This window comes from Camponotus vicinus, unplaced genomic scaffold, assembly GCF_025532165.1.
Source record: "Camponotus vicinus isolate PSW18456_S1 unplaced genomic scaffold, iyCamVici1.0 SCAF_13, whole genome shotgun sequence".
NCBI classification, from domain to species: Eukaryota; Metazoa; Arthropoda; class Insecta; order Hymenoptera; family Formicidae; genus Camponotus; species Camponotus vicinus.
The window spans coordinates 2,165,299-2,188,954 of record NW_028141949.1 but is presented as its reverse complement, the minus strand read 5'-3'; the positions used below and the strand labels follow the sequence as shown (position 1 = coordinate 2,188,954).

Here is a 23,656-nt window from a genome sequence, read left to right as displayed (position 1 = left end):
TATTTCGCACTTTTTGGTTTTTAATTTTATAAAGAATCGCAAATATATGAACTTCTTTTAACTTTAACTCTTTACTTCTCTTTGTAATTTGTTTAACGTGATTCTTGAGATAGATATTACACAGAAAATCTTTTTTACTTTTTAATTTATGAAGTCTGGTGCATCTATATATTTCTACAAATTGCAAGGATATGTTTTGAGAAAATTGCGATCCTCGAGAAGAGGGTGAAATGAACATCTGCTGTGTAGGTGTAGGTATTTCTAAATACGCGTCCGCTGCATTCCACTGCCGGATATTGAAAAAATAAATAGGTCACTGTATATAGAACTCTTGCTTTATATTCTGTCTCTGCTTGTTTTTGTAGATCATATAAGAAGCGTACGGAATGAGAACGTCTTGGAATTTAAAAATTCTCGATGCGATTCTCACCCTTGCTGTTTTTTTCGCGGCAAACAGCGATATTCGCGAGAAACATCCTTCTGCTTGTATATGTGTGCTGTCAGATAAAATAAACTCAAAACACAGATAAAACTATGGTGCCTCCGATCGATGCAGCAACGAAAATTCTTACATCTTTGTTTTTATCCCTAAAAAAAAACACGTCAGCTCTTTCTTTACTTTCTTTTAAATAAATGTAAGAAAAGAGCGAGCAAAATTCCTGATTTATAGGCTGATAGAACAGTTTTATACGTCAACGGAATATGTATTATTGTTGGCTTGCAATAATTATGGCGTTTCGTTAAAAGAGATCCGCTTCACGAGAGCTTTCAATCTACGTGAATGGTCATCGCTCTCAAATAGAGAATCCCGACAGCGAGCGCACGAAAGCTCTCCTCGCGTCAATAGATACACGTGCCAGTCGATTTATGCTACTTGTCATCGGAACGAAGAATGACATGCAATAAATGTCACATATGGTCCGACAGAATTGCGCGCGAAGATTGTTCTTCGACCCACGTGTGCGACAATCACCGCGCGAATCGTTTTACGCCCATATATTGCGTCTCGCATATAATTCCGCACATCTATCTTAATCTTTCTAAATTAAGAATTTGCGACAATGAGTAATCATGACTTGGTCTTAACAAATTCTTTAACGACTGGAAAAGAAAGCATAAAAATAAAGTTGCAACATTATACGAGGAATCTAAATTATACAGAAATTGAAAAAATAACGTGTGTTATGTTAATATCTATCGAATTAATTATAAAATTAATATGATGTACGTTTCAGATTTTGTATATAATTTGAATTCTTTTAATACATTCGTTTCTTCTTCTTTAGCGTTGTGAATCTTCTCTTATTGCTCTTTAAAAAAAGTGTTTACTTTGCGGCGGGTTTGGTTATTTTCGCGATCCTACAAATTGTTAACACTAAAAATAACGTGCACGTCATATCAAGCAAGAGCACCGGATGGATGCGCGCTGTTGCCCCAAATTCCGTGATATTATAAGTTGTTTACATTCGGAAAGAATATATTGGCATTTATATTTCGAGAAATTTACTTTCTGAAAAAAATTGATTCATTTATATTATTATTCTATAAATTAATATACTGCATTGATTTTTATTTAGTTAATTTATTATTAAAAATATGTTGCTGCATTCATCATCGATGTCGATATTAAAAGTTTTAAATTTTACTAGTATATTTAGCTTCAGTAATATAAAATATTTATTCACATCAAAGCATCAAAATTTAGCTATTCTAAACATGGAAGATTTATCGGAGCTTTTTAGGGATCCCGCAATTTAATGTCAAGAGCGTGTTCAAATCACGTGTCTGACACACATCCCATCTCGCAGACATTTATCAGCTGCTCTCTAACATCATAACTGATTTATTGGATGCGATTAATAGCCATGTTTCCTCTAATAGCCGTTCAATGGTGCCTATGATAACGGTAAATCGTAATAAACGCGTTCGATTAATATCCAGCAATGAAATACATCAATTTCGCGATGCCGATGCAATCTGTGGGTTTACGATCCTATATGAATGAATCCTCAATTCTATTAGCTTTTATAATCTACGCTACATATTGTCGAGAAAATGAAAATTTTGCTTTTATTTTTTTTACGAGACTTATCTAAATTAAAAATGTAAAATATAAAATGAGATCTATATTAATGTCTTCTTCAACGATGCTTTTATGAGTGTTTTCTAATCATAACGTTTAGTTTGCCAACTCGTGTTATTCCACGTTGGCAAAGTCTAGCAGTTTAAAGCGCGGTAAACTGCGATTGACAATTAGTGCGGACGTTGCATACACCACAAGTAAATATAGCGATGACAATCCGTATCCCTGTATATCGTCTTCCATTTCATTGTAATGCAATCTTCATCTCTTGCTCATAAAGGCACAGATAAGTACGAACGAATATATAAAAACTCACGTTACACTTTAAAAATTTTCAAATAATTAGCACACAATTTTGTATCTATGTTCCAATCAATTATAATAATTACCGTGATACTGAAATTTTATTAGCACGCGTATTCATTACCGTTCACAATACGTTGATCGTTCAATTATCATCGTCATGGAACATTCGTTAACGCCTTATACGTGCCAGCTGATGATTATCGGCAAATTACACACACGTCTGGTACTATACTTTGCTGCCGGAATCGCGATACTGATCTCGAGAAGCGAATTACATGCAGTCTTGTCAAGGGTTATATCGTAACGCTGACGCATACGCATTTGTGATTATGAAACTAACGTATGTATCTTATCTTCTGCTCTAAAATAATTAGTCTATTAATAAGTATTTAATGCATTATCAAAATATATTTAATAAAATATATATTATATAAAATATATATATATATTATGTATATATTATATAAAATATATACATTTCGTCGTACACATATCAATTATTATATTATAAATTGTTATGAATTATTATGAATAATTATGTATATATATATTAAATTATTTTTCTTCTACTTATGACTCGAGCCATTTTCATAATCATACATAAAATGTTACATAATTTATGAAGAAAGCTAGAAGAAAATTTTTCGCTTTTAGCTTTTCGATTTATTTTTACACAAAAGATCACGTACACTTTTCCACAACTTATCTCGCCTTATATATGGTCAACTTTCAAGCTACTCCGAAATTTTTGCGTAACGTGGTACTTGAGAAATTTCATTGTCAGATCAATATCGCGATTAATCCGAGGTATCACAAACTGTCAGATTGCTCTCGATAAACTCGATAATCTTAATAGTGTTTTTACCTCTCGGTGAAGCGAACTGACCCACATTTCATTGATAACGATTTTTTTTATTAACGCGGAATTAATTCTGCTGTCCGTTTATCAAAAGGTGTTTACTTTCTGTCGCGATGTGCGTCGAAAATGGTTATTAATATAATCGCTCGAATTAGAACAGAGTGGTCGGATTGAGCTCTGTTTCTTAGCCGCTATTTTGTTTTCATGATGAAACTTTACCAGGAATTTTAATTGCGTCCATAAATTTCATTGCCAACTTCGATTATGGAGATAGATGCACTGACAATATCGAGAGACAAATTATAATTGAATCAATTATTTCATAGAAAACGTAGTACTTCAAAGGAACTATTTTTTTCAAGGGAAAAACATAAAAATGCTTATATTATTAATGTAACTTTATAAAGATCTGAGGATTATTTTATGTAAAACAAAAAGATGAGGAAAATTATTCATATTTATTTATAAAATATACTTTATTAAAGTAAATTAATTAGATATTTATCAAATAAAGCTCTTTCTTCTTAAAAGAGAAAGAGAAAAAAAAAAGTATGAAATGCATTATTTATTAAATTTATCAGTTCGGATTTGAAGAAAATTTTAAACCTGCATGTCTAACGTATTTCAGCTAACATAAATATAACACACATGGAACATTAATTTTTGAAAAATTATAAAAATTTTTACATTATTCAGATAAAGATAAGTCCATTGCACGCGAAGGGAAGGAATGCCAAGCAACATTTAAAATATTCTTGTGATACGTTCCATTTCGCCAAGGTGACATTCCGTCGAGTATCAGAGATAAGAGAAAGAATGCGAGAGATTAAATCCAAAAAAAGATTTGATATTATATAAAACTTTTCTTGAATTATTAAAACTCGATGAATAAAATACAAATCATTTACATTGATTAAAAGTTTCGAAAAGAAACATTAAAAAAAGAATTCCTTAAGCTCTTCGTACCTTCTGCCAATTTTTAGAATTTTCTCAGTTTGAGAATCTTACATTTGTTAATGAATCTATTATATTTAAATTATATTTAAAATTATATTTAAAACCTTTGATGTAGTCTACATAGCGTAAATACAAATTACGTATAAAATTTAATGCTGACATTTTCCCGCCATAGTCGTCGGTCGCAACCTTGTCGCCTCTGTGACATACAGCTCTGCAAGCTGGTTATAAGTTATCTGCCAGTTACGAAGAAATCAACGCTATTACCATGCGTTATTGCCGATGAAAGTTGCAAAATTACCATACAAGTAATCGGCAAGGTTGTGACTTGTATTGGATTGAAGAAAATTTAACATCTCGCGCGTGCGAGATTTAACACACATATGTATCTCTCAGAATATTATCGAATGCTTTTCGACGAGAACGAGAAGATTTTTTGGGCCGACGTTATTATTTTTTTCATGTACTTATCGCACACACACACACATACACGTGTATGTTTTCTCGTCTTAATCGCCGCGTGATATATCAGTTGCATAGAATTACAAGCTCGTCGCGATATGAATTGCTCGGCGTTAAAGCAGAGTGCAGGCTCTATCCAGTGACTCTCGTATTATGCTAAGAATGCGATTTGATGAGACTTTCCTCTCAAAGAGGTATGCAAATATCAGGTAAAATTATGAAAAAAAATCTTTTTTTGCAAGCAAACAATTTTTTTGATCTCATTGCAGTGAAAAAAACATGTGGAAAATCTCTATGATCAGAAAAAATAAATTAGAAGAGAAAGAAGAATTGATTTAATTCCTGTTTATATTGTGACTATAAATTAGAAGAGAAAGAAGAATTGATTTAATTCCTGTTTATATCATGACTATAAATTAGAAGAGAAAGAAGAATTGATTTCATTCCTGTTTATATCGTGACTATAAATTAAGGCATCCGTCGTCTTTGAATTCTCACACTGGCATAATTTGTGGATTAAATTGATAACAAATTGACAAATCGCTATTTAAGTGATTGGTATTCCCAAGCGTGTAGGTCACGATATCGAAATTGGTATCAAACTTGCGCGAACATTTGTCGAAGTTCGTCAGTTTAATATTGTATATATGTAACTCGCATTTTTTTCTCGTCGCTGATCTCATCACGTTAAGATCAACTGACTCCAAGAACGATCAATTTTTGCATTAAATCGAATAAATGAAGTGCGAAATGATTAAAAGAAATTATATAAATGTGTAAATGATTTGAAAATTTGCATTAATGCGCATATGGATCCGATTTATCAATGATATTAAAATTCATGCGTTGGTCGTTAAATACTAAAATTAAAAAATGAAGATCTTTCAAGTCGTAAATATATGTTATATTGCTATTATTTGTCCACCAAAAATCTATTTTTAAAAAAATCTCTTTTTAAATAATATGAATAATATATCTGAGTGTGAAGACATTATGAGCTAAAAATTTATAATGAACTGTTGAGTATAGTAAAATATAGAATGTAATATTTTATTATGACGTTTCGATGTAAAAGAATCCATCTAGAATGTGGCCAAACACATGGGCATAGATATACGAGCAAGTCATTAATTTTTATTTTAAGTCATTAGTTTTTGACAAACGAAAATTCCTAAGAGTTATGAAACATTCTTTCGTATTTCTTTGCATTTTTTCGCTATATATTTGTAAATAGTATCAACGTTTGATAGCGATTTGATAAGATACAAGTCAGTATTAATTTGAATTTAATTTCGCTACTAATTAGTTGGTAATCATAAATGAAAATAAAAGAATAAAGACAAAATTAAACATTAATTTTAACCGTTTATCTCTTTTAATTGGCATAAAATACGTCTTGGCAGAAATTCGTTCATTATCGACTTGTTCGAAAGAAATTTATTTTCGCAATGATGGACTTGATCTTCAACATTAAAATTTATAAATTAAAATTTTAAATATTAAATATCTTTTGAATGTCTTAAAAAAGTTATTATTACTATATTATTTCTATTGTTTAATACAATGGAAAATATTATAACAGTTTCTATTCTTACAGAAAACTTGTACGAAATTTATGCAAAAGGTCACCAGTTAAGACGATTATTTGCACAGCTTCGATAAAATTCGAGCGATCTTTCACTCATAATCGCGTTCACATTTTTTCGCAATTGATAAAAATTCATTCTGTGTATTTTGCGACACCACCACATTCAACGATTACACCACTTACTCGGAAACGGCGAGACTCAGTCTGGTCCAAATCGAGGACTATCCTCTTCGACGATCGTCGGTTTGCATGTGCCTCGCGCAGCCAGGGACGATCGCACCAAAAGAAGTTAAAAAAAAAAAAAAAAAAAAAAATCGCTAGAATTCGCGAAAAGGGGGCCAAGAGAGACGTCGGGACGCGATCGAAAAAGATTACGGCGGAGGAAGAGAGAGAGAAAGAAAGAGAGGGAGATAAAGAAAGAAAGAGAACACAACCGGTGCTGGCGGCTTGAAAGCGCGAGCCTAACTGACCCGCGGAGACGAGAGGTAAACGCAAGCTAAACTAAGTCTCGGTATCACAATTCGGTTCGAACCGCCACGAGGAGCGGAGAGCAGCGCCGTGCGAAAGACGATCGGTTTCTTCGGGTCCACCACCCACCCACCGGATCTCCCTGTCCTCGTGTCTTCCGTCGGTTTCCCCGTCATCGTCATCCGGATGACGAAAGGCGTGGATGACGGTCACTCATGAAGGCGGAAAGGTGAATTCGTGGAATGCGTCGAAGTCGCAAATTGTGGGGAAATCGTGCAGTCTCTTTGCAGGATAATCTCGGAATGACAAGAATGTTGCTTGATATTTTTTAATGGTTGTAAAATTACAAAAATGACAAGCTCTCTTTCAGGGATCTCATGATGATATTTATGGGAAGGGATGGGATGGGATAGGATATACCAAGCCTAGATTATCTAAGCCTCTCGAAGCACAACCCTGCCTGAAATTATTTCTAGCAACCCTATCGGGCTATCGAGCACTTCTATAAAAAGATGTTGATAGCGTAAAAATTTCTTCTTCAGTCCTAACTTCAATTCAAGGGGCGCATGTAATTAATTATCAAAGATTGTGATTATATACTCACTTGACAAATATATTACACACAGAAGGTTAACCGTGTCTATTAATAGATAGATGTGCTCGGTAACGATGATCGTTCCCTAAATTTCACTCCGGATTAATCAGAAAAAAAGATCTGTCCGAGTTACTGACGGATCTGAAGCACGAATTGAACTGAAGCGAGCACGTTGTAATAAATGTACATTCTAAAATCTATATCTCTTCTGCTCACCGGATCTCCTCACACACTTCCGACGAAATACGTCATTGTCGAGATGCGCGCGAAGTCCAGTAGTTTTATTCAAAGAAAGAATAAACTTACAAAGGAATAGAGAGAGAAAGAGAGTCCGGATGCTGACCGCGTTTCCGCGAGAAAAAATAAACTCGGGAAAGCGATATCATCGCAAAAGCGATTCGAACCCCTGACGATAGTTTTTATACATTATATTATATGTTATCAGTTTTAATAATATAATATTTTTATGCGTACATTTCAATTTTTATTCAAACGTAGAGGAATAAAATAAAATAAATATGCGTCTGCAAATACTTCGAGGGTATACGAGGAAAATTCGCGGATTGTTGTTTTATTATATTTCTATACACATTTGTATGGCTGAAATGTTGATATTCGTGCTGATGTTTGCTTACAAACGTCAGCACAAATATTAACGTATGATGCATCTCCCAAATATGAGAGAGATGCTGCTCGGAATAAAAGCAGAAAATTATTCGTATACAAAATGTAAAATAAATTTCTGTCTCGCGCTTTTGCTTTACTTTGTGTGATTTACATCGTTTTATTTTAAAATATTAAAAATTGATGGTGAATTTTTTTGAAGTAAAAGTTTCCTAAAGTTTTTGTGCTCAATTTATTCAAAATACCAGGATGCTTACGAATTTATATGGTTGTCACATCGGTGAACGATTACGATCAATCGGATAAGCTTAGCACTTTAAATGCGATGACGAATTCGCTGAGAATGTCGGCAAACAAGTGCTACGTAAATAAATCGATCAAGTGTTAATCGTACAAATCAATCTCGTTCATCTAACTGTAAGAGTTCAGCGCTAACTATTCGTGTTCTTTCAGAGGATGAGAGAATGATAGAAAATATGCAGTGAGGTTTCAAGAAATATCGCATTAGAAATCTATTAAACGCTATTACACGTGTACGCTGCGCAATTAAAAATTAATATCGCGTACGACAATCTATCATATATCGTTGTTGATTAAAGTATGATACGCGCAAAGCTATTTATAACGACTGACTATTTGACCTTAATTATTCATTGTTTCGGAACGACATTGAATTGAAGAAGGAAGATGTTAATCCATGGAAATTGTCCCGAGGCGATCGGTAATGATGTAATTTGACAAGAATTGCGTCGCGACAGTCTTTAATTTTATCGGTATTTTAAACATTTAATGAATGAGCAGAATCTTAATATGAAGTGTTTATGATATTTTATAAATGTCGATATCTATCATTATGTCTCATATATTCATTCATGAAATAAAATATATAGCTAAAAATATGCGTTACGTATCGTCTATGCAAGGAGAAAGAGAGAGAAAAAGAGAAAGGAATAGAGAGAAAGAGAAAGAGAAGTTTTATTAATCTTTTTTTATTATAAAAATTTAATCGATTATTAATTCGCAAAAGAAAAAAAAAATGAAACGGGCTCGTCCGGGATTTGAACCCGGGACCTCTCGCACCCTAAGCGAGAATCATACCCCTAGACCAACGAGCCAGTTCTTGAGAGAGTCTTTTTTCAATGCGTACATCAATGAATATCTTGTACTCCATTTGAATTTTACAATTTAAAATAAATAATGTTGTGTTTTAACACTCATTAAATTACATTAATTGTTCTATTACATCAACCAAATATTTGTGTGTTTGTGTTTTCCATATTAAACAATTCTGGAAAATTAAATCTGACACTATAGTTATTTTGTTTTTTATACATGAAGTAAAAAAATAATTATAAAGATTATATTTATATTTGTAAGATTATATAAAATTAAAATGCGCAAAATTGCAATTAATTCCAATCCCTAAAAATGAACACTTTTTTTATGTTACGTATGTTCCTTTCTTATCGAATGCCAACAATCTCACACAATTTTAAATTCTCATTTCTTTCAGTCAGTCGTTTATTTAATCATGCGTATCCATATTTCACTTTGATTATGTTACACCTCGTTCCAGAGAGGCAAGAAGTAGCTGCAGCATTCACGCGCGTCCATATATTTCAATCTCACAAATAGATCGCTTACTTTTTTCTCTTCGCATAAGTTAATTTAACGCTTGAAAATGTGGGTCGCAAGACAAGAGGACCATTTTTAAGTATCCATAAATTTTTTTGAAGTATATATAGGTACTCATCATAGAAGATATTTTCTCTTTTTTCTCAATCTCTGTTTTCCTTTCTCCTCCTTTTTCTCTTTTTCTTTGTCTCCTTTTCTTTTTTTTTATATAAAGTTATAATGCGTTTTTAATATATATATTCCTTTATATATAATAATAATAAAACAATGAATAAAACGTGAGTGAACGTTATATTACTATTAAATTATTAAATAATTTAATTAATAATTTAATCAATAATTTAATTAATTAGTTTAATAATTTAATGTATCTTCTTACATGGTATAAATAACCTTTTTATTTAATTTTAATTCTTTTATATAAAAAAATTATATATATGTTTATACTTGATACCACATTTATTCTTCTATTAAAGTAACGCAATCATCCGGGCGCCGTGGCTTAGTTGGTTAAAGCGCCTGTCTAGTAAACAGGAGATCGAGGGTTCGAATCCCTCCGGGGCCTTCTCACGGATCCACAAGCGATCCTTATCGTGTTAATTTTGCTTTTTCAGAATATTTTATTATTATGGAAAATTACACTAACTTTTTTCGACAATTTTATAAGAAATAAGAAACGTTTTTTTAAATGATTGCAAAAAACAGTTAATTTTTGTCAAACGTTAATCACGTGGCATGATAAAATTTTCTTATTAGATAAGTTCTTATCAAAATTAGACTTTATAATTTTTTTTATATTTACTTAATAAAATAACTTTACTATTAATAAAATTCATGAAAAAGCAAACTTGTGATGCTTGTGGATCGGAATCTTAGCCCATTGAAATCATTCAGATTCGAAAGGAATTCATTTTCGTAAACTGTCCTAGACCGTCGACATAATAATAGAATCTAATTTCCTGTTCGCCGAGATCAAGGTATTGTACATCCACGTGCAGTCGATTCTCAGTTTAACTCGTGTAAATGCAGCTACAGTCATAAGCATATTTATAACTGCTTAACGCGTAATACCAATTGCAGCATTGCCGTCTAAAAACATTCCGGTTTAAATTAAAGCTCGGTCATTGCTTAGGTATGCGCGAAAATTATTTGCGGCTTTTCAACCGGTTACAATGTGAGTTATAAGTGATTAAAAATTTTCATAGGAATTATAGATAACCAAGGATTCAATATTTTTTTTTAATAAAACGGCCAAATCTGCTAATATTCTTGAATCTCTAAGTTATAGAAATCTTAACTATGATATATCGATAATAAATTTTCATAAGGATTAGATAACTTAAGGAAAAATTAAAAACTCAATAGTTTCTTTTAACAAAACGATCTTTAATAAAACGAGTAATCTATTAATAATCTTGAATCTTTAAGTTATGAGAATCTTAGCTGTGATATGAATGAGACACACTTAAACTATGTAATATTTGTGCCTATCTACGCTATCGGCGGTCTTTCGCAATCCTTGCATTCTTCGATATTGAACAATTATACGAGATCGATTACGATGATGTATGTGACATGAGACAAGCGATCTTTATCGTGATTTATAAATTTATCAACCTTAATTTGTATTCTACTGAAGAATAAAATTTATGCAAGTACAATTGTGTATAAATGTTTGTACAAATTATTAATGCCATTAAATTATAAATCACACCATCACTTAAATGATCAAATTAGCATTATTCACACATTATACGATTAAATTATCTCAATATAAAGAGCATTTTACTCTATTAAATTTATTTTTATTATTATTTAAACATAAAATTTTATAGTAATATTTAAAAATAAATGGTCCGTATCAATTTCATCATTTCCGCTACGCGATTTTATTTAATCTACTTGATTGAAATTAACTGTTTCACCTATTATAAAGGATTATCGTATTATCAACGAAATTAAGTCATAATTCTGGATTTAGACGCAGGATCTTATTAACCAAGAACAGGATTTCCTGTTTCACCGAAATAACTTAACGTCTAGCAATAAATTCCTTCCGCCGCCAAATTTGTGGCTTTCTATTTCGAAGTGGATTTCCGCCGAGATTATTCCTTTATTACGATAAAAAAATCATTTATCCGATTATAATGTAATTTTAAAACGATAATAAGAAACGTGTGACATAAATACATAAATTGAATTTCATTCATAAGTAAAATCAAAAGCTATTTGTTTAATCAATAATTGACGGTATCATGGCAACCAGATGGACACGTTTATCAATTCCAGCAGATATCAGTCGCACATCGCACACACAGTATCGCATTTGATATGTTAAAGATTCTCTCTATTCTACAAAAACTTGAACGAAAATCGAAAGTAAAGTGTCCATAAGCAATGGGTAATACAGAGAGCAATGTTACAAGCGGTGTAAAGAAACAAACGGATACATCGTCCATCGTGCTTTATAAATTAGTCGATTTAAAAGGTGAGTGAAATAATTAATTAGTAGAATAAACGCATTTTTCAATTCATTTATTTTATACAGTTATAAATAAAAATTTTTTAAATTATCATATATAAATAAAAATTAACTACATATAATTAATTTAACTAACTTAATTTATATCATACATCAACATATATACTCTCTTTTGTTATCTTTACTGCTTCAATTTATATTCGCAAACGAGAGTAACAATGAAACGCCTGAAAACACGTGCCACCGCAGATTTCTGACGCTTGTTTCGTGTTGCCAGCATATTGGCTACGCTTGTCAGCAGCTAGCTTTTGACTCGACTTTCGCGACTTATAACGAGGAAAGACGTGATATAACGATACACATAAATAGAATCTAGCATGTGTAGAGCGGATTCAGCAATATGCCAAACGTTTTTGTTCACTGTCTTTAGAATCTTCTCTTCGAAATCAATAGTTTATATCGTTCGCCATTATTCGCGACAAATAACGAAATTAGAGAAATTATTATCGTTGTAATAAACACGCCCTAAAATCGTGGACGGTATAAAAAATCTGAACACGTTGCGATGATTTTTGATTGAAAATGTTAAGGATAATATAATAATTAGATACATTCACACAGAGGAAGATCTGATTAAATCATTTAGACATTTATCATCACTTTTTCTTCATTCGATGTCGAGGGCTCATCCAAGTTCTCCGTAATTTCTGAATTAACCATATTAAAAGAGGAGTGTATGTTGTACTTTCCCATTTCGGCCTCGAACAGGATGTTGTTTATTTGATGCTGCGCGACAAGTCTTGCACGCACGTCCGTTATATTTTTCAGCCGAATGGCGACGTGCTCGGCAAAAACCGTGAATTCGTCACGGTATGACGAAATCTCCTGAAACCGTGGAAAAAAAGGTCGTGACATCGCAGGACCGAGTGTTCTACAAACGAGTCACGTGAAAAAAAGGCAGTATAACGCGTATCATGATGGACAGACAAGTCTTTAGACACCCTGTACATTATGCAACGCGTTACATGCATCTTTTCAAGCATTTAAATAATTTTACTATAATATAAGAAAATTTAAAGCGTACCTGCGGCTTCCAATTAGAAACAGGCATGGAATTCTAAAAGAGATAGATACGAATTAATTAATTATAATCTCACTTTGCGAGTATGTAATGAAAATAACATTATTTAAAGAATAAATCGATGATGAATAAATTATATGTAAATGATAAATAGAATTTGTATGCTTGGTATAATAACTTTTTGTTTTTAATTATGATATAATCGCTAAATTCAGCTATAATTATTATTACTGTTATTGTCACTGTGTTAATTAGATTGATACGGATATATATAATAATTTAATTTATAAATTCTAGCAATTCTTGCGAAAATTCGACGCACCTGTTTCTCCACATTTGACGTTTCGCGATTAATTCGCATCAAGCGTCCTTTATTCAGAAAAGCTAGAGCTTCATAAGCGAACCACTTAGGCTTGATTACGATGCTGCCAGGATTCAGATCAGCCTTGAGCCTACGTTTCGCGTACGCTTTGTGAACCGACATGAAATGAGTCTTGAGGCTCTTCAGTTTCCTCTCCACCGTCATCACGTCACATCCGAGCTGATACAATTTTTCGCGATAAGATGCGTTTTTGTAGAAACGCGCCTCGATGATAACTTAATTTCGAGCGCGCGTTGTGTAACAACATAAATAAATGAATCGTGAATATTTTGCGCAGGCCGTTACGTAAATGCATTTCTATCCAACAAGATTGCTTTCCGCTCTCGACGCAATAAAGGCTTCCCGGCGCGCTTGTTGCACCAGTGTTGCGTAACGGCTTGCGCAAGTATTGGACGTAACCGCCGTGTGTGCAATATGTATCTGGAATATATGTATAACTCCCGAGATATGAGAATATTTTTCACTCCGTCCAAAAATGTTCCTGGCACAGTATGCACACGCGTATACTACATATTGTGTCATACGTAAAATAATATACGTTTATTTAGATAGATTATTATTATTAATATTATTATTATTATTAAATAAAAGATTAATAATTCATCAGTTATAATGCGAATTTATGATATTAATTTCGCTCCATTTCTTTTGTTAATATAGCTAAATAATATGAAAAATTAAATTTGTCGAAAATAAGAAATATGCTAATAAAAATAAAATGTTTGTAAACCCTCGCGTCGAGCTTCTCGCGACATTTAAATCACGGCGTCAATCTTTAATAGCGCAAAAAAAGGAACGGAAAAAATTAAGCGCGATTTTTTTATGTTTGTGTGTGTGTGTATATTAATTAAAAATAAAAATAATATGCAGCAATCATTTATGTTAGCTGTAATTATCTCGTGATTATGATCGCACCTCATCGGCGATTTCTTTCCACGCGTGGATTCTCTTGCTTCGGTCAGTGTAATCGGGCGCATTGTGATCCCAGAGGAGCTTTCTCGCGCGATAAGCACCGATCAGCTTCAATATTGTCTCTTGCCTCCACTGCGCCATGATGCCCGTATTGGCCGCACTGTGCCACGTTTAACCACTGACAGCAACGGCGGCGGTGGTCGGTGGCGGCAATCCCGACCGCTCTTCCCGCAGACTTGCGCCAGCAATTGCCGCGACGGTGCATGCAACATTTGTGCCATACCGTGCAAGATGGCGTTGTATGTATGTCCTTTGATGTGCCGACAACGTTAGAACGAGATGAAGGTCCGGTGGAATCTTTTATTTCTGGTGCGGTAGAATCGGCCGCTCGAATTTCATAAATTATTGGCCATAAAATCGAAGCCGCGAGTCGGGAAAGCGGGGAGGAAACTGTATCGTGATTTCTATTTTTTGTTTTTAATATATGTCATTAGAGGATATTCTTCAGATTAAAAGATATATTATTCTTAATTATTATATTATTTTAAAAAATCATAATAGATGGATACATTATTTAGTTTAAAAAAAAAATTCAAATGTCATTTTCTCATGTCTTACATAGTATAAGATTCTCTCATATTTTTAAACTAAAATATCAATTGACATATGAATTGCGAATTTTTAAATTATTATAGAATGTTATTAAATGATTGAATGATAATTTGATTAGAATAAATTTTAAATTAAATTAAATTGAATTAAAAAATTATTGTAGGATATGTATGCATATTTATGTATGTATCAATGAAGATTGGACGAAATTATTGTGATAATAATTACGCAATGTATCGTGTAAACAGAAAGAAACAGAACTGCTGATAATTTTTAACACTTTGCAAATTCCTCTCGTAACATTCGCGACATTTGCGTCATCCGACATTATGCGTTGACAGGTTGCAGATCTAATTAGACGGATCGCAATGTAATCGTCACAGCTACAGCTGTTTTTAGTCCGTGAGTGGAACCCATACACTTTTCGATCGCGAAAATAGAAATGCCGTCACGAATGTTCGCGATGCGTCTTACGCGAAATTAACGTTAATCGACTCGAATCGCGTTCGCCTCTCTTTCGCTCTGCCCGTTTTATTGGTCCATGAGTCACTGCATCGATCATTTCGAAGTCGGAGTTAAAGTGCTAATGCTCGATATACGGTTCCTCAGATTCCAAGCACTCGACAATCCAAATACTTGCAGTCATGACGTAACGGACCGTCCACGTGCCGTCCGTGGATTTAATTTTATATCGCGCGGTGACGTTGTGTTGACGCGATTGCGAATCACCGCGGATTTTCTGCAGCACGACTGAGAATTTTCGCACAATTTTCATGCGGAAATTCCCACGCTCTTGCCAATTTTCACAGTATTCTTGATTCATGGAAGAGAAAACAGATTCTTTTATTTTATTAAAATACTCAAAACAATGTTTTGCTGACGCAAATAAATTTCTCGGTGTCAAAACAAAAACATATTTTTTGTATCTGCTAGAACGTTGTTTGTAGAATTTATAGCAGCAAATTCTAATAATAATTAGCCTTCTGACAAATTTAGATTCTGTTATCAAATATTAATCATTGCATTGGATGAACTTTGATACTAAACTAGAACGATCTTTGTGAGAAATGATTTTTTTTCTCATCATCCTCTTTATTATTAAGACTACCGCGATTGAATATTTATTCTATCGATCGCAGGTGGTGGTTTGTTAGTTGATATGATGAAAAGAGCCACTCAAACAAAGCAGTTTGCGGAATTAGACCATGCGATGAGAACGAAAGTCGAGCCCTTTTTATATAACAAGGGGGAAGGCAAATGGATACCTATAGATAAATTGGTCCTCTTACGAAATAAAGATCGTTCGCGGCACAAAATGGTACACGATCAATTTAACTATTCTCGATTTCGCGATGTCAATGCTTTTAACAATTTTCGTTTCACATTACATAGCTACCGCCATTAAAAGCTATGGAAAATCCAGCGGATTACGATATAGACAAAGATATGGGTGATGAAGAAGTTGATGAAACTAAGATAGGTAAGCCATTATAAAATTTAATCAAATTATAATAAAATATTATAATAAAAAATTATAATAAAATATAGATAAATTATTGTAAAAGTATATTTTTACTTGCTACTTAAATTACTTACAAAATTGTGCACTACAAAATAATTTTTCACGCAATGAATAATCTAAATTCTTGACAGATAAAAGCAAATATAGATTAGTGTGCTGGAATTTGAGTGAGAGAGGTGCTGTCGGCGAAACTATTTTGCATTTGTGTATGTTAAACGCTACTGCCCTCCACGCTGATTTGGCAAAAAGATTGTTACGTTTCTACCCGAAGCTTATAAACGATATTTATCTATGCGACGAATATTACGGTAAGTTCGAGTCGTTACGAAATGCATAATGAGCGTCAATTTGAGAACTAATTTTAAATGCTGACAATTAAAACCCTCCTTTGTGAGGGAACATATAGATTAGAGAATTCCATTACCGATAAAGAGTGCCCGACAAAAGTGCTAAATATAAAATACCTATTCATAGCGTATCCCTTGCGTAATGAAACATTAGCATTTCCAAGGTAAACCATTCATATTCCTTCAGAGACTCCCGCGGCTTTATTTTTTTAATCGAGAGATTCTTTTGAATTCAGGTCGCGTAAATCCGTCCTGCAATAATACAACATTATTACAGTCGTTTATGAATATAGGTAACCCAAATATATATTGCTACCAATCAAAATGAAACAATATATTTTTTTAATTTGTAGAAATATATGAAACATATGAATAAATTGAGATCTTTCTGTATCCACCTGACAATTATTGCCTTAGCTTTGTACAATTCGCTTTGCATTTAGGTGAAAATGTATTACATATTGCTATTGTGAACGAGGATCCATCGATGGTCAAGTATCTTCTCGACAGCGGCGCAGACGACTCGCGTATTATCCATGAGAGATGCTTCGGTAATTTTATGTGTCCGGAAGATCAGAAAGCATCGAGGTTTGATAGTCAAGATCACGAGTGGGTGTGCGTCGCACCAGAGACCAATTATAACGGGTATGTGCGATAGTATTTTTTAAGAAAACGATACTACTATTCATCTCTCTCATTCAACGATGGAACAGAAAAATTCCATTCTCATTACTAACATTTAGTCTAGACGACGTTAGTGTTCAATGATGTCAAACTTAAACGTGACCTAATATTGCACGGTTAAATTTCTCGAAACAGATTAATTATCAACAAGCGTTTCATCAGAAACTTTAATGAATCTTGTTAAGTGCGATGTCAAGAACAAAATACATATACGGTTAATTTGATAAAAGCCCATGAAAACGATCTCTATTTTTTTATCATTATACGCTGTAGATACGTGTATTGGGGAGAGTATCCCTTGAGCTTTGCCGCATGCCTTGGTCAGGAAGAATGCTACAGACTTATACTTGCCAGAGGTGCGGATCCGGACAAGCAGGATACGAATGGGAACACCGTTTTACATATGCTGGTGATATACGAAAAACTGGCGAGTGTTATACTCTCAATATACTCTCTTTATTCGTTTGTAGAAGATACTGAATAATTTATTTAATTAGTAATGCTGGCCAGAAAAAAATATCAAGGCAAGCCATCTTGGCTTTAATTAAATAGTACAAAAATACACTCAAAACTATTTTAAGGAAGTGGAATTTATCCACTTTTATATCCTCTTCTCAATTTAATTTCACAGGCTACGTTCGATATGGCCTACGAAGTGGGGGCTTCTCTAGACATAAGAAACGTTCAACATTTGACTCCGTTGACTTTGGCAGCAAAGCTAGCTAGGATAGAGATGTTCTTTCACATTCTGAATATCGAGAGAGAGATATACTGGCAAATAGGTAGCATAACTTGCGCAGCCTATCCTTTGTCGCAAATAGATACGATAGACGTTAATGCAGGAACGATCAACAATAATTCTGCTCTAAATTTGGTCGTTTTTGGCGTAAGCGAATAAGTTATGTAATAATTTTTTCCTTCGAAATTTTCACTTATGCAGAATATTTTATAATAATTGTAGGAAAAAGATGAACATTTAGAGTTAATGGACGGCGTCCTAATCGATCTTTTAAACGCCAAGTGGAACACTTTTGTTAAATTCCGGTATGTTTATATAAAATATATAATCTTTTATTCTTATGTATAAAAAAATATAATCTTCTATCTCTATATTTTACTCTTATAAAAAGATTAATATGCAGGAAATTATTTTTCAATTTAACATAAAAGATAATTATAAAGCATAAAAATCAATTATATGTTTAAAAAATATCACGAAATGTTGAAATTTTTAGATTCTATCGTCAATTCATTCTCTTCTACTTCTACTTTGTGCTATCGCTGATTAGTTTCACTCTTCGTCCTGGCCCGCAAACAGACGAAAATGCGAATGATACATTAACAAACTCGTTCAACACGACGAGGGAATCCATGATTCTCAAGTCTCTTCACAGTTCGGATCTATCAGAACTGGTTACAAATAGTTTCACAGCGGCTTTTACTTCGAATTTCAAATCATCCTTAAACGTAACGCAAGAGTCATTGGAGAAGATCCAGCTGCAAGTGACGTCGAATGTTACATCTGCTCTGAGAAGCATTTTGCTTTTAACGTTGAGCAACAATGAGGGTCTTCTGAGTTCCCCTGATGAGGCCGCCATTCATACACTGTGGTATACCGATAATCCTCAAAACGCGTCGGATTATTTCATGAATATGTATAATAAAACTGTTACAATTAATACTAACTCAACCGTCAAAACTACCATCGACGATGTCACACTATTAGGAAAATTTAACAATCACGAAAAATGGTATGTTAAATATTACGAAGATTAAAACGCTTTTAAAAAATAACATTATTAATAAAGATTTTAATAACATATTGTTATTAATATATAATAATAAAAAATATAACATTTTAAGCTTCAAAATAAAGTTTACTATTGGAAGAATTTATAGATTCTTGGATATATATTTCTGTTATCATAAAGTACTTTTTAGAGCAAGATTTTTTTATCTTTCACGACAATATTATATGCTTGGACAGGTGGGACGATCTTACGGAGGAATGCAGGCTGATGCAATTGACAATGAGCGGGAAGATCCGTCTGACTGCGGAAGTTGTGATGTATTTTGCGGCAGTGCTCTACATCTTTGCTGCGTTGCGAGAGGCGAGATTTTTAGGTCTCAACATGTTCATTGAAAATCTCGTAAGAATCAATTAAGATGTTCTACATGTTTTTCAATATACAAGAAAAAAGGCTAGACAAAATACAAATAATTACAATAAAAACAAAATTGCTAATCTTAAAATGTTTAAGACTCTTGTATCTTTACTTTAATGAATAAATTTAATTTTGAATCAAAGATTTTCTAATAGGTCATAAATCAAATTTATTTAAACTACTCGATTTTAATAATATTTTAATAACATATTATTAATATATAATAATAAAAAATATTTTAAGATTTAAAATAAAATTTAGTATTGGAAGAATTTATAGATTCTTGGATATTTCTGACTAATGACGAAATATGAACATTTGCAACATATGTTACATATATGTGAACTCGATTTTTAGATGACGGCGCCGTCGCGCGTCATGTTTCTGTTCTCGTGTTGCATCTTAATGTCGTTTCCGGTTCTGAGATTTTCCTGCGCCGATGAGGTCGAAGACGTGCTGGCAGTTGTAGTGATGCTAACAACGGCGCCGTATTTTTTATTCTTCTGCCGAGGTTTCAAAACAGTCGGCCCGTTTGTCGTGATGATTTACAGAATGATTACGGGCGATCTCCTCAGATTCGTCTCTATCTATCTCGTCTTCGTGATGGGATTCTCTCAAGGTAATGATGCTCAGCGTGTTATAAGAAAATTTCACTGATTTAATCCTTTATTCCTTTGAATTTTGTATGATAGTCGCATTCCTTCTTACGAATAAAGCTTAGAGCAAAATAGACGGACATCCTTGTTGCCGATTATCACAATTGATGATCGAAGTTGAAGAGACATAATGGCACGTGTAATGGATAAATACGCTTGATACGGTGTTCCTTAAGGTCTCGATGCCTTATTCTCTATTGATATATCCCAACAATTATTAATTAGCCGCAGGAATAATGGCACCGCGACGAGAGCCACAACATATGATCTAATCGACGGTTTTACGATATTGCAACGCGACATTGACACACATCGCCGAAGGTTTCTTGTGTACAATAGCGAAGAATGCCGCAGAAGGAGGCGCTAAAGAAAAGGTGCGATGTACGAGAAATGGTGCGACACATTGTTATGCAACCAGCAACGGAATATTGTGGCCGCATACTGTGCCATTGTGTTTCACTTTTCACCATCACAGTTAAACATGGTGCAATGCTGCCGCTTGAATAGAGCATCTGTTTGCTCGTAGAAATATTTACTATTACAATAGAAAATCTTGATCAATACGTTATTCACAACGATTGATTAATTTAATGCCGAGACTTTATAAATACTCGAGATAACATCTTATATTTCTCCAGATGTTTTGCATGTATATATGTATTCGGGATTAGCTGTACATAAATATTATATTAATTATTGCATTAATTATTATGCTAATTATTTTTACAGCGTATTATATCATATTTTTGTCGTTTGACAATCCGAATACTCCGGAAGGCGTTGACGATTCGATAACAAATCCTATGCCATCGCCGATGGAGAGCGTTATGGCAATGTTTCTGATGAGCATGACAAATTTCGGCGATTATTATGCCGCGTTTGACAGAACCGAGCATGAATTCGAAGCCAAGGTATTTTCGTTGCGAAATATTAAATTTCTCAAAAATATATAAAATATCAATTGCGATCATCGCATTGTCATTCTATATATTAATTTTGATAATAATTGATATTACTGTTAATAATGTATCGCTTACAAACGCTACATACATATGTTTCAATAACAATTAAATAATTCACCTAGTTTTCTCTGTAATGGATGATTCATATATATGTGCCAAGTAAAATATTGTCAAATGCATTCAGAGTTGATTGGATAGTATTACAGCAATAATTATTATTATTGCAGCTGCTGTTCGTGTTATATATGGCGATCGTGGCAATCCTGCTCGTAAACATGTTGATTGCTATGATGGGCAACACTTACCAGAAGATCGCTGAAACCAGAAATGAGTGGCAGAGACAAGTACGTCGTTAGTTAATATGATGTATTAAAGTAGGATGCCGTATTAACTTCCATTCACGTTGAATTTGTCTCATATGTATCAGTGGGCGCGCATAGTCTTGGTTGTGGAGAGAGGCGTAAGTCCTGCTGAAAGATTAAAAAAATTGATGGACTATTCTCAGCCCATGTCTGACGGTCGTAAAGCGTTGGTTCTCCGATTAAATCAAACTGTGAGTATATAAAAATGTGTAATTTTAATAATAGACTTTTACGAGATGACGGTATCGATTTTAGGAGGAAGACAAAGAAGAAATGAAAGAGATACTTGAAATGAAAAGGACGCACGATAAATTAATAAAGAAAAGACAAGACAAAATATTAAAGGAGAAAGCTTTAGCTGAAACAGAAGCTGTTATTACTAGAAAATGAAATAAATAATAAACATTTTATTTATTTTCAATTGATGTATGTTTGCGTATTTTATTCTTTTTACAAATGTTATTGATTAATGTAATAAATATAAATTTTTAGCAATGCTAAAACTATGCAATTTTTGTGAATTATAAATAAATAAAAAAATTGTTATAAAAAATACCATGGTACGAGTAAATTTCTAATCAATAATTAAGCTTAGTTTAGCGTTTCTATGACAACAAACAGTTGTGTTATCATGTCGGAATATTTAAGGCTCGGATGAGCTCAAGTGAAGAATCTACTGGAAAATGAGAAAATATACATATAGTGACAATGAGTGCATTAAAGATCCCAATAAATTATAAATGTTTAGAAGAAGAACTTCATGCGGCGCTCACAGCCGACGAATTGTATAAATTACAAAACGATGCTAAAATCCGAGCTGTTGAACAAGGAGTACCGACATATGAACATTTCAGACAGATGGTAATTAATTTTGTTATTATATGTATAATATTATGTATAATAAAAATAGATATTCTCTACATAATTTTTAAGAATTTATAAATACATGAATACATTTTTTGATTTTATATGATTCTATCAGATTTTATACATTATTATATTTTTTGAAATATATAAATTATTAAAATTATTAAAAATGTATTTAATATAATTTATTTTTTTATTAAAATTATAATTATATGAAAGGTGAATGGTGCTCATTTAAAACCTCTGGATCGTAATGATATGAAACCTAAAATTGGAGTGCAATGGAATTCTATGATTAATACTGAATCTTATGACTCGGTTATGTCTACCGCGAGAAAATCGAAATATGATGAAGAGTATAATAAAACTATTATAGAAATGTCTCCAGAAACATTCCAAGATTTTTTACGATCCTGGAGAACAATTAGAGACTACTCTGAAAAATTTGCTTATACATGGAATGTAAAGTAAGAATGGAATGCACAAAGATGAATATTATATACATTAATAGAATGTTTTTATTGCAGGAGTAGTCTGCCAAATATTTTCCGAGTAGAGATACCTGCATCTTTTTTCGGTGACTTTATGGATATGTGTCTACAATATTTGTTAGACAGGAATGATGCAACATCGATTATAGAACTTCTCAGCATACTAAGCACATGTAATAGATTCGATCTGACGATATGTTTAATGACAAAAAATGAGCGATCTATATGCGAGCAAATTTTCCGACAATTACAACTCAAAGCAACGTCGCAAGATGAATTATTGCAAATCGAATCATTAGCCGCAAAATATGGGATTAAGATTAATTAATATAGCATAATAATGCATTCTTTCTATAAATAATATGATTAATAGTATGATAGATCAGAGAAATATAACAAAATAATAATTATAAAATAAATAATTGAAGATTATTGTATAAAATAATCTGTCTAAAGTCTAATTAAGACTTGTCAAAGAATATGATGTTAAAATTGAAAGCCACGCATTTGAAACAAATATTCTGCAAATGTATGTAGTAATTCTAAGCATCTCT

At 32.8% G+C, this 23,656-nt stretch overlaps 3 protein-coding genes, 1 long non-coding RNA gene, 2 other non-coding genes and 1 pseudogene across 9 annotated transcripts in view; 3 read left to right on the top strand and 4 right to left on the bottom strand.

Annotated features, from left to right (window-relative positions):
• LOC145964483 (tubulointerstitial nephritis antigen-like) overlaps nucleotides 1–7,469 on the bottom strand; it is a 16,858-nt gene extending 9,389 nt beyond the window's left edge. Inside the window, exon 1 of one of the 2 annotated variants that reach the window (XM_083087304.1) lies at nucleotides 7,328–7,469. The gene's annotated coding sequence lies outside the window, so the exon portion shown is untranslated. Of the gene's footprint in view, nucleotides 1–6,438; nucleotides 6,781–7,327 lie in introns of those variants that run through there. The other variant, XM_083087303.1, reaches the window with a different exon arrangement.
• Nan (transient receptor potential cation channel subfamily V member nanchung) lies at nucleotides 2,241–22,299 on the top strand. 2 transcript variants are annotated; one of them, XM_083087265.1, is made up of 15 exons: nucleotides 2,241–2,373; nucleotides 16,186–16,364; nucleotides 16,439–16,526; nucleotides 16,700–16,876; nucleotides 17,359–17,560; nucleotides 17,873–18,026; nucleotides 18,231–18,485; nucleotides 18,561–18,643; nucleotides 18,835–19,350; nucleotides 19,587–19,749; nucleotides 20,122–20,383; nucleotides 21,150–21,331; nucleotides 21,610–21,726; nucleotides 21,810–21,935; nucleotides 22,000–22,299. In XM_083087265.1, exons 2-15 carry the CDS (start codon nucleotides 16,206–16,208, stop codon nucleotides 22,132–22,134), a joined length of 2,619 nt encoding a protein of 872 aa, XP_082943391.1. In that variant the 5' UTR covers nucleotides 2,241–2,373; nucleotides 16,186–16,205; the 3' UTR covers nucleotides 22,135–22,299. The 2 variants fall into 2 exon arrangements, with proteins under 2 accessions (XP_082943391.1, XP_082943392.1); XM_083087266.1 differs by lacking the exon at nucleotides 2,241–2,373 and adding an exon at nucleotides 11,891–12,065.
• Trnap-agg (transfer RNA proline (anticodon AGG)) lies at nucleotides 8,986–9,057 on the bottom strand. The gene has a single exon. It is a non-coding gene; the product is annotated as a tRNA-Pro (tRNA).
• On the top strand, nucleotides 10,069–10,142 carry Trnat-agu (transfer RNA threonine (anticodon AGU)). The gene has a single exon. It is a non-coding gene; the product is annotated as a tRNA-Thr (tRNA).
• On the bottom strand, nucleotides 12,098–14,757 carry LOC145964495 (uncharacterized; annotated as a pseudogene). Its single transcript, XR_014436468.1, has 4 exons — nucleotides 14,438–14,757; nucleotides 13,463–13,681; nucleotides 13,144–13,176; nucleotides 12,098–12,944 (listed from the first exon to the last, which is right to left on the bottom strand). The product of XR_014436468.1 is annotated as an uncharacterized LOC145964495 (transcript).
• The window catches only part of LOC145964497 (uncharacterized), a 6,795-nt gene continuing 1,866 nt past the window's right edge, over nucleotides 18,728–23,656 (bottom strand). Inside the window, exons 3-5 of the long non-coding RNA XR_014436469.1 lie at nucleotides 21,766–21,852; nucleotides 21,501–21,697; nucleotides 18,728–21,403 (exon numbers count right to left, since the gene is read on the bottom strand). This is a non-coding gene — a long non-coding RNA (uncharacterized LOC145964497). The remainder of the gene's footprint in view (nucleotides 21,404–21,500; nucleotides 21,698–21,765; nucleotides 21,853–23,656) is intronic.
• LOC145964489 (dynein axonemal assembly factor 19) lies at nucleotides 22,355–23,525 on the top strand. The gene is made up of 3 exons (XM_083087314.1): nucleotides 22,355–22,605; nucleotides 22,831–23,078; nucleotides 23,139–23,525. Exons 1-3 carry the CDS (start codon nucleotides 22,453–22,455, stop codon nucleotides 23,428–23,430), a joined length of 693 nt encoding a protein of 230 aa, XP_082943440.1. The 5' UTR covers nucleotides 22,355–22,452; the 3' UTR covers nucleotides 23,431–23,525.